Source organism: Corapipo altera, unplaced genomic scaffold, assembly GCF_003945725.1.
Source record: "Corapipo altera isolate COAL_440 unplaced genomic scaffold, ASM394572v1 61305, whole genome shotgun sequence".
In the NCBI taxonomy this organism is placed as follows: Eukaryota; Metazoa; Chordata; class Aves; order Passeriformes; family Pipridae; genus Corapipo; species Corapipo altera.
Window position 1 is genome coordinate 2,428,756 of NW_020884909.1, and position 15,696 is coordinate 2,444,451.

General features: G+C 41.9%; 1 protein-coding gene across 3 annotated transcripts in view; it reads right to left on the reverse strand.

Annotated features, from left to right (window-relative positions):
- Positions 1–15,696, reverse strand: part of NRG1 (neuregulin 1) — a 442,486-nt gene that overhangs the window by 282,470 nt on the left and 144,320 nt on the right. For all 3 annotated transcript variants that reach the window (XM_027653076.1, XM_027653077.1, XM_027653075.1), the window contains exon 2: positions 8,096–8,166. In XM_027653076.1, the coding sequence (XP_027508877.1) occupies positions 8,096–8,166 (71 nt within the window). The remainder of the gene's footprint in view (positions 1–8,095; positions 8,167–15,696) is intronic.

The following is a 15,696-nucleotide window of genomic DNA, read 5'->3' on the forward strand; positions in this document are numbered from 1 at the left end:
AATTACTATGGAATGAAAATGGCTATTACATGTTGAGCTGTAATACATAATATGACAAAATACATACATAAGAAGTGTTTTAAATGTATTTAATCCACTATGTTACAATCTTACCTCTGTATCTCCTAGATAAAGAGAAGTTAGAGTGCTGAGGAGAAGCTGGAACTGAACCCGGCAAAGGACGCAAAGAATAAAAGGAAGGGCTTCTACAGGTATGTTAACCAGAAAAGGAAGGTCAAAGAACGTGTACCCTCCCAAAAAACAATGTTGGGAAACTGTTAACAATGGATGAGGAGAAGGCTGAGGTACTCCACAAATTTTTTGCCTCAGTCTTTGCTGGCAACCTCTCTTCCCACACCTCTGGAGTGGATGGACAGTAGGATGAGGACTGGGGGAGCAAAGTCCCTCCCACTGAAAATAAAGATCAGGTTCATGACCACCTGAGAATCCTGAATGTAGATAAATCCTGCACCCCAGAGTCCTGAGGGAATTGGCTGATGTACTTGCCAAGCCACACTCCATGATATTTGAAAAGCCATGGCAGCCGGGTGAAGTCCCAGGTCACTGGAAAAGGGGAAATATTGTACCCATCTTTAAAAAGGGTAGAAAAAGCACCCTGGAAATTACCAACCTGTCGGCCTCACCTCTGTGCCTAGGAAGATCGCAGAACAGATCCTCCTAGAAGCTGTGCTAAGGCAGATGAGGGACAGGCAGTGGAACTGAGACAGCCAGCACGGCTTCACCAAGGGCACGTCCTGTTTGACCAACCCAGTGACCTTCTATGATGTCGTTTATCCGGACTTCTCTAAAGCTTTTGACACGGTCCCCCACAGCATCCTTATATCGAAATTGCAGAGACAGATTTGATAGGTGGACTGTTAGATGGATATGAAAGAAGTTGAACAGTGTCGCATCCAGAGTGTAGTGGTCAATGCCTCTGAGTCCCGACGAACATCAGTAACAAGTGTTATCCCTCAAGGGTCTATATTATAAACAACCAGTGTTACTTGGTATCTTCATTAATGACACAGATGAAGAGAATCAAGTGCACTCTCAGCAAATTTGCAGATGACACTAAGCTAAGTGGTGCAGTTGAGTTGACACACCTGAAGGATGGGATGCCATCCAGAGGCACCCGGACAAGCTCAAGAAGTGGAGCCATGGGAATCTCATGAGATTTACCAAGACCAAGTGCACGGTGCTGCACCCGGGTCAGGGCAACCCGCTGTATCAATACAGGCTGGGGATGAACAGATTGAGAGCAGTCCTGCTGAGAAGGACCTGGGGGTGCTGGTGGGTGAGAGGCTGAACATGACCCAGCAATGTGCACTCACAGCCCAGAAAGCCAGTTGTGTCCTGGGCTGCATCAAAAGTAGCGTAACCAGCAGGGAAAGGGAGGAGATTCTGTCCTTCTAGTCTGCTCTGGTGAGACCCCACCTGGAGCACTGCATCCAGCTCTGGGGTGCTCAGCACAGGAAGGATATCAACCTGTTGGAGCAAGTCCAGAGGAGGGCTAGCAAGATGAGGAGAGGGATGGTTCACCTCTTCTATGAGGAAAGGCTGAGAGAACTGGGATTGTTCATCCTGGAAAAGAAAAGGCTTAGGGTGACTTAATTGCAGCCTTCTAGTACATGAAAGGAACTTAAAAGAAAGATGGAGAGAGACTTTTTACAAGATCATACAGAGCACAAAAGAGGATAGTTTCCAACTGAAAGAGAGTAGGTTTTGATTAGGTATTAGGAAGAAATTCTTTACTGTGAGGGTGGTGAGACGCTGGAAAAGGTTGCCCAGAGAAGTTGTGGATGCTCCATCCCTGGAAGTGTTCAAGGCCAGGTTGGATGGAGCTCTGAGCAAACTGGTCTAATGAAAGGTGTCTCTGTCTAGAGCAGGGGGTTGGAACTAGATGATCCTTAAGATCCCTTCCAACCCAGGCCATTCTATGATCTGTGATTCCATGTCCATGACCATGGACTGTCTGAGCTGATGTGTGGAAGGTACATGTGAAATGACCTGCACCATTACTCCTGGATCTTAATCCTTCTCATATAAATCCCTCCACATACACTGCTTCCCCTGTGAATCATGGAAGGAGGGAGAGCAGCTTTTTATCCTATTGTGTTCCCTGATGTCCATTGATTTCTTCTCTGAGGAGAAAGTCTGTTGCATAATGTGTCCCAACAGCTCTGAATAAAGATGTTTTATTTGCATCCTGAAGATCCTTAAAGCAAACCCACCTGTCAGTTCCCACTACTTGCTTTCACAAGTTGCATAAATTTTGCAAGTTGCTTTTCACCTTGCTGATAAACCTGGACACTGCTGTTAAGACAATACTGAATGGTTCAAACTCCACATACATCTTGATCACTGACCTCATGCTATGCTGGGAGTTAAACCTATTCACCTGTTTCCTCACAACTGTTATTTATGACAATATTCAGGCTCCAAGTACAGTTAGCTCAACACAATTCTCCTGCAAGTGGCATTAAAAAATTCAGCTTTTCTGACTCACTGCAAATCAGTATGATCAGAACACATTACTCATTAGCAGCGGGACACCTGAAAGGTTTAACTCAGGCAAAATAAGGATGGAGCAGTTCAAAAAAGGAAGAGAGACCAAGTGATGGATTGGATATGACCGAAGATCATCTAATTCTTATGTCTTGTAGAGATCGATCTCAGGTATTTATCAATTAAGCTTCTGTCTACTGCAAGTTGCCTGTCAGCTGGTTTATCTCATAGTGATAGTGATTAGAATAATACTCAAAGTACAATATCTAATATCCTTTCCAGAATTTTCATCATAATTAATTATTATCTCTCTAATTATTCTTGTAATTCATGTAAGCTACTAATGCTTCTTTGAATTTAACTGAACTCTTGGCTTCGAGATCTTCCCTTGGCAAGGGATTCCACAGTTTCACATTCTGGGAAACTATCATCTCTAACTCCTGCCACTGCCTCTGAATTCTTATATTTTGAGACATAAGTGTCTATTCCTCCAAGTTTAGATCACTTCATTTTATATTTTCTATCACTTCCTGTTTGTCATGTCACAAAACAAAGTCAGATGCAAGAACATTCACCCAAAGAATATAGTCTTTTAATCTCTGCTTAAAGCAGGAAAAGTCAAAGGCTGCTTTAATTTGATCTAAAAAACCAGGTGCTTCTGTAAACCTCTGTAGTTTATTCCCTTTTCCTATATTCCTGACAATTCCTGAGCATTTGCAATCTGCATGGCTAACACCTGCTAAGGACCAATCTCTTCCCCCACTGAATACCTGAATGAAATCACTAGATAATGCTCACTTTTACTGGATGAAGATCTGGTTTATAGCAATTTATCTCCATGAGCTTTTCATAAAATTTGCATTAAGGACAATTCTTCTTCTATCTTCATTACCTTTTATACCCTGCTCTTGAATTTAACTCTTTATTTTAGTTTAGCTTAATTCTGAGTAAAAGTGCTCACACCACTATCTAATTTTGTGTAATAAATGCATTTCAAAAATTAATTTAGATCCTATTGTCTGAAGGCCCCCATGAAGCAGGTTCCAGAATATTTGTGAAGTAAGTGATAGTGTATATATACATATATATATATAAAAATAAATTGTTGTATGCTTTTATCTTTTATATCCATCACACAGAGGCAGTTACTAAAAAAAAAATAAAATCCCTTAACCCTGTTGGGTTTCACAGCTGTTTCACAGCTTTAACACCTTGAAGTACTTAAAGATCAAGTTCTACTCTTTCTGAACCCTATGAGTGCTGCTTCCCTGCCCCCCCACATCTTGGGCAATAGACACTGGTGGGGGTCACCCTGCAGTGACACTGCAGGTACTGGCACAGCTGAGACTCTCCTGACTTGCCAGTCTCCTACTAAGTGCTGGGATGTGCTTTTGTCAGATTTCTGCCATCACCTCTGCCTGTCCCACTCACCTGGAAAAGCAGGCTTCTTCACATGTTGTTTTAGTGTCACAGATAAGGAACCTGGGGGCCCTACTCCAGCACTGGCATGCACCATCACCTCAGAAGGAGATCAGTGATGTTACGCCCCTATCCGCTCACAAATTCACACCAAAGTTATTGAGGTTCATAAAACCCTGTGTGCTTCAGGAACCTGTAACAGCAAACACATGGTGTCCAGCCACCCCACTGTCCTTAAAAGCTGCTCTCATGATGAGACCCATAGACCCTCTCTCTCAGTAGCTGCTGTTTTTCTGCTGCCTGCAGATCTGGGCACTGTGACTTGTGCCAGGATGACATTTCCGTCGCAGCGCCCATTAACTGGAGCAAAACCAATCATTTGAAAATTGGAAACTGTGATGAAATGAAATGTTTCCATAGAAAGCACAGCACAATTATTTCTTGCTAATGCTAAAATCGTGGGCAGGGTGCTCCTGTGGGAAGATTTTCCATCCAATTTATATTGTGACAGACATGATTAGGAAGCGGGTAAAATCAAGGCATCACAGTGTATAAGCCAGAGCACAGAATGGATAAGGGTTTAACTCTTGAAATAACAAAATCAGCAGCAGTGTTGTTGGTTATATGGATTCACTTTCTAAATTTTCCCTATGAAGTCTGCCTGCAGAACTAGCGGTCATTACCAGACTGCAGAAACAAATTGGCATGTCTTAGGGAGGCAGATAGTTTAGTTTTTAATGAATGGCCAATAAAAAAGCTACTAATGTCATAGATAGCAAGGAAAAAAAATTATAAATTTAATTATAACCATTAATTTTGCTGATATAATACCCATTCCCAAACTCACTAAAATAAACATTGGACACCCAAGCAACCTCAGTGGATTCTGAATAGGAACTTTAAGAAGCAATATGCAAGAACCAAGAAACCCAGAATGCAACATGGTAGCTTGAAATTTCTTGCTTCTATTTCAGATATGAACAGTGACTAGGGTGTCAGAAAAACCCTGTTTTTCACATCTATGTCAGTTGGTATAAGAGCACATCTGCTACTACCTCTTCCCACGGATCCTGCCTCAGGTAATACTTAAGCACTCAGTATGCACAGCAGGAATGTATAATGACCTCTCAGTTTAGATTACCATCACCACCAAAAAAAAAATAAAAATCTGGTATCCATCAAAACCAAATGGGAACTCAGGGTTTGCAAACACACACAGAAATTGTGATGGATGTGATATCACAAGTCAGTACAGTAATGCAACAACATTTTCTTCCCACTGAAAGAGCCCAGGACTTTATCACAAAGTCACATCAGAGTCACTGGCATTTAGCCCTTGGAGAATATCTACTTCCTTTCTAAGCAGTGGTGCAAACTTAGCTGGATTGACAGCCCCAGGACCTGACATAAAATTTAGCTACATAGCAGGAAGAGCAGAGTGAGATTCCTCTAGCTCTGCTCCCCAGGGCATCTGTGAAAGGACAGTTTTGTCTTTCTGCTCTTTAATGAGTTCAGTCAGTCTCAGTCTTAAAGAAAACAAGATTTCTTTATCTGTTTAAGATTGTCAGCTCACCTTCTATCCTAGCTGCTCTGTGTATATAGCAGAATTCATTTTTAATTTGATGGGAAAAAAAATGCCATCGCATTCTTCTTCTGTCCACTGCATACTACCAGAAGACAACATTCATCTCTTTGTTTTGGAGAAAACAGCTTGATTCTAAAGAGGGAGAACACTTTTTGCAGCTTAGGGGCTAGACCAAGTATAAGACTATATGTAGTTCAAATGCAACAGGACTTTGAATGATTGCACGGCTACAATAATTAAACACTAAGCTGTGCAGGTCCAGCATCTAACCAGGACAGTGGGAGAGGCTACATACAAGTGAATGGGGGGGGGGGGGGGGAAGTCAGTTGTGGGCCAAGCATTTTGAACAGCCTTGATCAATATCTCTCCTGTTTGGTATTACTATGCTGTTGCTTTTCTTGTCTGAGTTTTCCCCTGCAAACCCATATAGTTCAGTCTCAGACTGTTCTTACTAGAGGGGAACTACAACAAACACTTACAAAATCAATCATTGTTCAATGAGATCTAATCACAGTCCATCTTGGAGTTTGATTAAGTGCCCTAACAACTTAAGAAAACAGAAAAAAACAGCCAAAAATGTAGTGCTGCTCTAGACCAGAACAGGATAGACTACCAGGTAAGCTAAGAGGAAGATAGGATAATGTATTTCATTTCAGAGACTTTAAGTCTTCCAAACCTGCTTTGCAGCTCATTCTCTCCCAAACTATGGGGCTGCTGCTTTTTTTTTTTTCACCTAAGAGCTGGTAAAAATGTAGCCCCAGTGTTTTATTTCATTTTCACCCATTGACTGCTAAAGGCATCCCGTGATGAGTAAAGCATCAGCCTGAATTCTCTCAGTGCTCAGCTTTCCATCTTCGGGAGGTTTTAAAATCTTTTTCAAATCACTTCCACCTGGTAAATATTAAAGCACGGGTCCCTCAACCTCATGCTGCAATTTAACAATGAATCTTCCTGTTGATCTCGAGGCCCATGTCCATGTGTTTACTGACAGACAGAGCTGCTCACAGGACTGATACATCTGATTAACCAGCTGGTTTGATACACTGCCCGGGACATCAACATTTCCAAAAAATAGCTTACAGAACAGTCCATCGGGCTGCAGGAACTGTGGGACTTAAACAAATCATCAGAAAACTAAAAGGGAGGACAAATACAGTATGACTCACTCAAGGATTGAGGCAAAGAAGTATGGTTAGAAGAAACAATCAATTCTTTTCTTAGCAGTCACAGATCAGTATGACATTGGTCTGTGCTGTGAATTTCTCATTTTTCACTGTGTGGCATGAAATCAGATTACAGCATTGTTTATGATAACAATCTTACAGATACATTAACAGTTTCTGAGCAAGATATATATTCAAATATATTCATAAAAAGCTGTATCTATCTATATATACAAAAAATACTGGTTTTAGCTGAATCAGGGAAAATGTTAGCAGTATGCTGAGGACAATGCATCTAGAAAAAAACAGGGCTATTCCCATCACTGTGCAGTAGTTTGCAAATGCTTTATGCTACCTTTCCATAAATGAGATGCTACAAATTACATAGTCTTGAACCGATGACAGACAGGGTCTGCTCTCTGAGTCCCTAACAGAGGGTGTAACTTATCCTGCTGTCTTTGAAGTGAATGGAAGCTTTTTTCTTTTTTTTTTTTTTCTTTTGCCTTCTGCTGTTCTCTGCATTTGCCACTGCCTCTTCTTGAATTCTCCAGCTCATCCACTTGTCCACTTCTCCTTTAACCCACTATTCCTTTCCCCAGTTACTTTCTCTGTGATGCTGGGCCAAAGCTTGTTGGTGCCAGGAGAGTCACCAAGAGGAAAATATAGGACAGGAGTACCTTTTAGAAGCAGTGAGGAGCAGATGACATTTTTTTATTTGCTCTATGTAATGAATTTTTTTCCCCTCCTACAACTCCAAAAAGAATCTCTTCACCCAACACACAGTATCAGTAGAAGGGGCCAGTGAAGACTGGGATCACAAGTGTTGGGTAACATTGTGTGCATGCATAATGAGAGAGAACGAGCATGTTATACCACGCAAGGGCTTGTCTTCCCTCTCCAGGTGCTCCAGGGAGCACCACAGAATCTAAGTGATAGCAGCTAAATTACCTCAAAACTGAAAGCAGGGTCTCTTCACCCATCCTAACACAGATCAGTGCTCCTACACAAATCTGAGACTGGCAGCTCTTGTCTCCAGCTGTGAAAATAGCAATTCAGTGTAGATCCTTTTCTATGCGTAGCTTCCAGCCTCTTCTTGTCTAGTGAGACAAAGTATCTTAAGCTTTCTTGGAGGACAGCTTTCTCTGAACAGCATCCAGTTCCAAAGGTCTATTCTGTTGGTAAAATACCCTGGCACTGGCCCTCACACATCATAATACTTGTATATTTCAGGAAAAGCTAGATTTATCTAATGCTTTTAGTGAGACATCAAAAACTTGCAGGCTGCTCCAACCAGAGGGAGCTGGGGGTAACAAATTTACCCTTTCCCTGTTCTGGAAGCCATCTGCAGGGTTCTTGCAACTTCTGCATGCACACTAACCAATACCATTTCAAGGAGTCCCCCAATTGCATATTGACTCACAGTTGGAACTGTTGTTGATGTCCGTCTGTGTTGGTGCCAGGCTGTACTGAACTGGCCCTTCAGAGGTGGTCCTTCCTGGCAGTAAATGGGAGGAGAGAAAGAAGAAAGGGAAGGGAAAAAAAAAAAGGGAGAAAAGGGAATATTTAGATAAACTCACTGAACAGATCTGCAGACATCATCCACTGTTTTTTAACACAATGTCTTACTGTCAATTCCTCCCCCCTCCAACACACGCTCTCTCTCATGCATGCAAGCACCACATCCCAGCAGAAATCTGGAGAAGATGGTTGCCTAGAGTCCTTCCAAGGAATCTCATTTGCTTTGTCTGTGAGCCCATCAAACATTCCTTTAACTGGGGGTCATCAAAGAGGGTGGAGGAGACGCAAACTGCAGAAGTGGTGATGCTATTGCACCAGATATACACAGGACTTCACTGGCAGATAAGATCCTTGCAAATCAGACTCTCAAGCCTGAGTATATCTCTCAGCATTTATTTAAGGACAGAAGCATATGGTAAGGCCTGAATGTCAAACATCAGCATGTGAAACCTGCTGCCCTGTTCTTTAACAGACGTTGGACACAACAGAAAAAAATAACCTGCTGCTTTTCTCATTACAAATAACTTTTCCCTCAGAAAAGCGCAACCCAAATCCTCTCTGGCATTAAGGTCATCAGGAGCTGTGTTATTAACCTGACACATGCCTCCTTTGCAGACTGCACTTACGAATTTGCTGTGGAGAGAACAGCCCCTGCCACAGAAGGCACAGAGACACAGGCATCAGACTGCTCTGATGTTCTTCATTGGAGGTGTGCTGCTCTGTAAGTGAGGCAGCACAGGTTGACTGGTAGCCTCTTGGTCTGAAAGCACTTGAGTCCACACATTTCAACATGCTCACTACATTTCCGAACTAGTTCTCCTCTTTTTGGCTCTTACTGCTTTCTTTGAAGTGTTGGTGGAGGACCCTCAGGTACGTATGTGCTATACTGTGAGCAGCTCATGGAATCTGAAGGGTTCGTGGAATTTTTAATTAATAAAGTTTCTGTGCTGCTGATACAGTACAAGCAGTGAATCCAGGAGCACTACAGGCACATGCCAGCTAAGCAGCAGGAGATCATACCAGTGAGGAAGAAAGAAGCTTGGCATCTGTCCTTCAGTCCAAAGGCCCAGCCTGACTACTACAGCAACAGTGAGTGAATCTAAATAATGTGCTGTAAACCAGCACTGCCTTTATTGAGTTCTTATTTATCTTTAAATTATCTCCCTTTCTGACTTGTTCTCACAGACTGACTGAGATATACAATTAACAATGAAGATGGATGACAAAAGTGAAAGAGAGTAAGGTTTAGATTATATATTAGGAAGTAATTCCTTTTCTGTGGGAGTGGGGAGGCACCAGAACAGATTGCCCAGAGAAGCTGTGGATACCCCGTCCCTGGAAGTGTTCAAGGCCAGGTTGGATGGGGCCCTGACCAAGCTGATCTAGTGGAAGGTTACCTGCCCGTGGTGTTGGGGCTGGAACTTGACGATTTTTAAGGTCCCTTCCAACCCAAACCATTCTATGGTTCTATAATTCTGTGAAACAGCAAGCACGTTAGTTTTAGGATTTTTCAGAGAGGACATGCAGAATTAAGTTGTCATTTGAGAAAGCACTGGAATTCACACATGAGCATTACACCATCCAGAAATGCTCATTATTCTAATTAAAGAACAATTAATGTTAAGTTATTGCTGACAGATTCTTTCATCCATTTATACAAGTGCCAAAGAATACTATTGAAGTAATTTGTGTCTTAAATATGAAAAGACTGAGGAGGAATTTCACTCTTACAGTCTCTACCTTGCAGCAGAATTAGGAAAGCGAGATTTAAGGCCACAACTCCAAATTCTGATGTATTATGAAGTTTTGAGTTACTACTCTTGAGTTACTTCCACAGAAGACTCCAGTCTCTTTGGGTCTTTGTATGTTTATTGGTACTTACATCTGCTTGCAACAACTTTTTGCTAAAAAATCATCAACAGCACAAACACTTTCAGACTCTACAGAACTGCTAAGAAAATCAGCAAAATAAAGGCAATTTCACCATGAGATCTTGTTCTCTTGTTGTTTTACATGCAACAGGAGCACACGGATTCTCCCAGTGAGAGGGTCATGAAGTGAGTGGCCTATTGTTTTACTGAAGATCACATTATGTACAGAACTACTCTTTATTCAGTGCTATTTCCCTTGCTTTTCCAAAACAGCCTTCTCAAATGTATTAAAAAGCATCACGTTACATACCTAGGCTTTCACTTTTTTCCAGTTTTTCTAAGAAACCAATTCTAGGGTGTTATTGTTTACAATGTTTTTCCCAGAACTTTTCTGCCTCTATTTCAAATCCTTTTGATCTCCAGCCTCTATTTGACCTGTTCCTTACTTTTCTTCGCACAATAGCTTTGCTTTCTCTACTTGTATATTATTTTAACACTCACACTTCACAGATTGTTTACCCTCTGCCTTGCCTTTGCTTCCTTACTAAGGTATTTGAACAATCCACCATTTTCCCATGTCACTACTACTTTTATTTAGTCTTTATTTCTTGAAACATTTGTTTACATGTTAAAACTGAAACTTCTCAAATACAAGGCTTATAAAAGGCTCTCTTCCTGAGTCTTGAGTTAACACATTTTGCCACCCTGTCTTTCTCTGAGTCTCTTGAAGGTTTGCATCTTCAAAGCAAGAAATAGGAAACCAAAAGTGGTTTTTTTAAGGTATAAACATATATAGCCTATCTTTTCAGTGCTGCTGGAAAATGCTTATTTCTGGTCATTTGTCAACACTGCTCTTTTTCTTTCCTTGAGGGAAGCTGCAAACTATTTCACAAGTCCTGAAGCAATACTACATACTAAAGGATTTTTTATGTGCCCATAAAAGCACTTTCAATTAAAACTGCATTTATAATTTTGGCAATTGTCATGATTTTCTTTCCTTTCTTTTAAAAACTTTTCTTATTTGCAGTTTCAGCTTCTTTAAATAAACGAAAAACAGAGAACCACGGCTCAATGTAATTAAAAGGTCAGACAAAAAGAGAAGAGTAGCCTTTGTGGTTGTGCATAAAAGCCTGAAAACTTGATCCCTTCCTGATCAAAACCCAAAATATTAAAGCCATTAAACTTATATTTCTTTATGATAGGTAATGATTTTCAAGTCAGGATTAAGAAGAGAAAGTTAAAAGAGGCCTATTACTGTCTTCAGCAGCCCCATAGGAGGGGAGAGCAAAGACAAAGACAGGGGCTTCTCAGACATACACAGAGAAAGGATGAGATCCATCAGGTACAAGATGCAACACAGGACACTGCCATGAAAACTTGGGAACAATTTTTTTCTCTAGAGAGGAAGACCCTTACTATAGTAAGGTCTCAGGGATGTCACTGGTTCTCCATTCTTGAATCTATTAAAAAACAGCTATTAAAAAATAGCTATTAAAAAATAGCACCGTGCAGAGCATTTTGTTTTAGCTGGACTAGTACTGAGGAGGGGAAGGCAAATGAAACTGCCCCAGGTCCTTCCAACCTGCATTATTTTATGATTTGCAACACAGGGATTTAGAAACCCTAAATGTCAGTATCTACATGCCACACATTTGAGGGGAAAATTACTGACAGATGCTGTGGTGTCTTCAAGGTAGACACTTCCCATCAGCTAAAAAAAAAATAAAAAAATAAAATTTTATCATTTATTACATTCACTGCCTGGTTTCACATCAAGTGTTCTGTATAATTTGACCAGAGATAGCTGGAGTGAACAGTATGTGACAAATGCAAGATAGAATCATAGGGGAATCAAAACAGCAAAAAAGATGCTGTGCTGGCAGATATAAAAGTCACGAAAAAGGACATATGCAGATATTGTAGCCACTAAAATCTCTTTTAGGGAATAGCCATCTGTTCAAGAAACAAAGCAGGAGTTACATACTTCAAAAGATGGAAGCCTAGTTTGCACAGTGCTAGATGAGATTAAATCCAGCCTCTGAAACTTAGCAAATGCTGGGTATCCTGTAAATGTACATCCAGCACACACAAGCTTCCTCAGCCTGTCAGTGAATCTGCTTTTTTGTTTGGTTGTTTTAGACCTACCTACCAGCTCATGGAAAGCCCCTGCAGCATCTGCTGGGAGTCACACTCCTGTAACCATTAAAGTTAAATGAGTTTGAGAGTTACCTGGACACTCAGAGCACTGGACTGTTACATGAAATTGCCCTGGTAAAACAAGCTGCAAGAAGTTCCCTCCATAGTAGAAGCAAAGCCCTGTCAGGAACAAACACCATCAGCTGATTTCTTCTCAAAATTGATTTCTTTCTTTCTTCTGCACGTCAGATGAAAGCCAATGATTCACAATTGTCTCAGCATCCTCAATGGAGTGCTGCATCTCTGTCTGAGGAGAGAAAATGATTCCCAGCTTTCAAGGCCCATCATGGAGGAACATTTTACTGGGGGCCTAGAGAAGAAAAACCTTTCCAGAGCTGAACACAATACTGCAGGTTGGGTCTCACAAGGACAGAGTAGAGGGGTAGAATTCCCTCCCTCAATCTGCTGGCCATGACTATCTTGATGCAGCTCAGGATGTGGTTGGCTTTCTGGGCTATAAGTGTACATTGCTATGTCATGTTGACTTTCTCATTCACCAACACTCCCAAGTCTTCCTCCTCAGGGCTACTCCCAGTCCATTCTCTGCCAGTCTGTAGTGCTCGGAATTGCCCCAGCTCAGGTGCAGGACCTTGCACTTGGCCTCATGGAACTTCATGAGGTTTGCACAGGCACAGCTCTCAAGCCTGTCCAGGTCCCTCTGGGTGGAATCCCTTCCCTCCAGCGTGTTGACTGCACCACACAGCTCGGTGTCATCAGCAAACTCAGTGAAAGCACACTCAACCTCACTGTCCATGTCACCAACAAAGATGTTAAACAGCCCTGGTCTCAGTACCAACCCCTGAAAGACACAACTTGTCAATGGTCTCCACTTGGGCACTGTTGTTGACTTCAAATCTTTGTGTGCAACCATCCAGCCAATTCCTTATCCATCCAGTGCTCCATTCATCAAATCTATGTCTCTCCAGTTTAGAGACAAGGATGTTGTGTTGGACAGTGCCAAACATTTTGCAAAAATCCAGGTAGATGACAACAGTCACTCTTTTCTCATCCACAGGTAGCTCTGCAAATCCACCATAGAAGGCCACCAAATTTGTCAGGTTTGATTTACCCTTACTGAAGACACATTGTCACCAATCACCTTTTTATTTTCCTTGTGTCTTAGTATAGTTTCTGGGAGGATTTGCTCTATAATCCATAATTTGCTCCAAATCCATAATTTGCTGCCAGGCACCGAGCTCATACCGACGAACCTGTAGTTCCTCAGGTCTTCCTTTTTTCTCTTTTTAAATATGGGGGTATATTTCCCCTTTTCCAGTCAGTGGGAACTTCACAAAACTGCCATGAGTTCTCAAATATGATGGATAGTGGCTTAGCCACTTCCTCCAAAAATTCCCTTAGGACTCACAGATGCATCTCATTAGAACGCGTAGACTCATGCACTTTCAGGTTCTGAGCACCTCAGCCTTTTCCATGATCCAGGTAACCACGTCTCCTACTTGCTTCTGCAGAGAATCCACATTTTTTGTAGGCTTCCCTTAATCACCAATGTACTTATGGAAACTTTTCTTGCTGTCCTTTACATCCCTGACCAGATTAAATTCTATCAGGGATTTAGCTTTCCTAACCTGATCTCTGACTGGTCAGACAATCTCTCTGCATTCCTCCCAGGCTACCTGTCCTTGCTCCCACCCCTCTGTGTGCTTCCTTTTTGTGTTTCCCAGGTGTTCCTCATTCATCCATGCAGGTCTCCTGATGTTTTTGCTTGAATACCTCTTTGCTGGGATGCACCACTCCTGAGCTTGGACAGGGTGATCCTTGAATATCAATGAACTTTCTTGGGCCTCTCTTCCCTCCAGCACTTTATCCCATGGTACTCGACCAAGCAGATCCTGAAGAGCCAAAGTTGGCTCTCGTGAAGCCCAGGGTAGTGAGCTTGCTGTGTTCCCTCCTTTTGCTGCCCTAAGGGTCTCAAACTCCACCAATTCCATTGTCACTGCAGCCCAGGTTGCTCTTGGGCTTCGCATTCCTCTCCGGGCCCTCTTTGCTAGAGGGAACAAGGTCCAGCACAACATCTCTCCTCATTGGATTCTCTATGACTTAGAGAAGAAAGTTATCAAGACACTCCAGGAATCTTCTGCTTGTGTTGTCCCTCCAACTGATACTGAGGTGGTTGAAGCACCCTGTGGCGACCAGGGTTTATAAACACAAGGCTGCTCCTATCTGTCTGTAGTACAACTCATCCAGTTAGTCTTCTTGGTCAGGTGGCCTGACCCCCACTATAATATCATCTGTCCCTCCCCTGCAGGCAGCTGCAGTCAGAAACCAATGCTGTAAGTCAGACAAACTCAGGTGTTCTGGCTTTCTCTATGAAAGCTCTCCAAAAGAGAGGTGGATTTTGAATGCTTTTGTTCTTCGTAAGTGTCACTGGATGGAACATTTTTGTGTTCATCTTGAAAATTAGAAATAAAAAGAAATGTCAAAGTAGTGGAATTGGGTCAGCTTCTTAGTTCACCTTAAGGAACGACTGAGATGGACAGTTTCTGGCATTTGCCAGCCGTGGCTCAAAAAAGTTCATTTGGTGACACCAGCAAGCCTACTCCTTACATGCATTTACTCTGGAGTGTATGTGTGCAGTCTGGTAACCCTGTACGTGTGAAAGACTTCTGGGTGCAAAAATGAAGAGAATTATCTGCAAGAATTTTCTTCCTGGTATGAACTCAACACACAGAAACTCTCTTTCCTGTGACATTTCTCTGATCCATACTTACAGAGAGGTGTGGACTCTAGAAAATGCCACCTCTTCAGGTTAAAGAAAGTAAGGTAGTTGAGGAATTATACGATGCAGATCTAAGAAAAGATAGGCATCACAGGGAAATGAGCAGAGATAACTTTTTCAGATTCAAATAATGAAGTCCTTGACAGGCTTCCAAGCAAAATCTCTGGCTCAGAGAGATACTTTCCAAAAATCCAGGCAATGCTATGTCTTTACCCTATTCTTGTATTTTGTTTTACAGAACACTTGGCTTAGTGGACACTGCTCTGATCTGTTATGACTGCTTCTATGTGACATACATTCCACAAGGCTTCCGGATATGATGGCTTTTAGCATCAGGGCAACTACATTTAGTAATTTCAAGGAAGAAAGAAGTGTATGAAATGGAAATTCATGGTCACCTGTTTTGCCATGAGTGTTCACCTGCAGAGCCTGAGGTGTCAAGGTATCCTGATGATAATCATATCTTATCTTGGTTCTTACTTGGAGAATGGACACAAAGTCCAGAACAGATAGTGTATAATCATCAGGGGCTGTGAGAGAGGAAAACAGCATCTCCTTACTGCCTGGGGAGATAGGAGCCAAGAAGCAGGAAGGAGTTTTCAGGAAACTAAAAATAATCCCAGTTTATTGACACAGCCTTGTTTGCTTCGTGGTTGTGTGACAGAAAGACAAGGCAGATCTGTTGTGTCATGGAAAAAA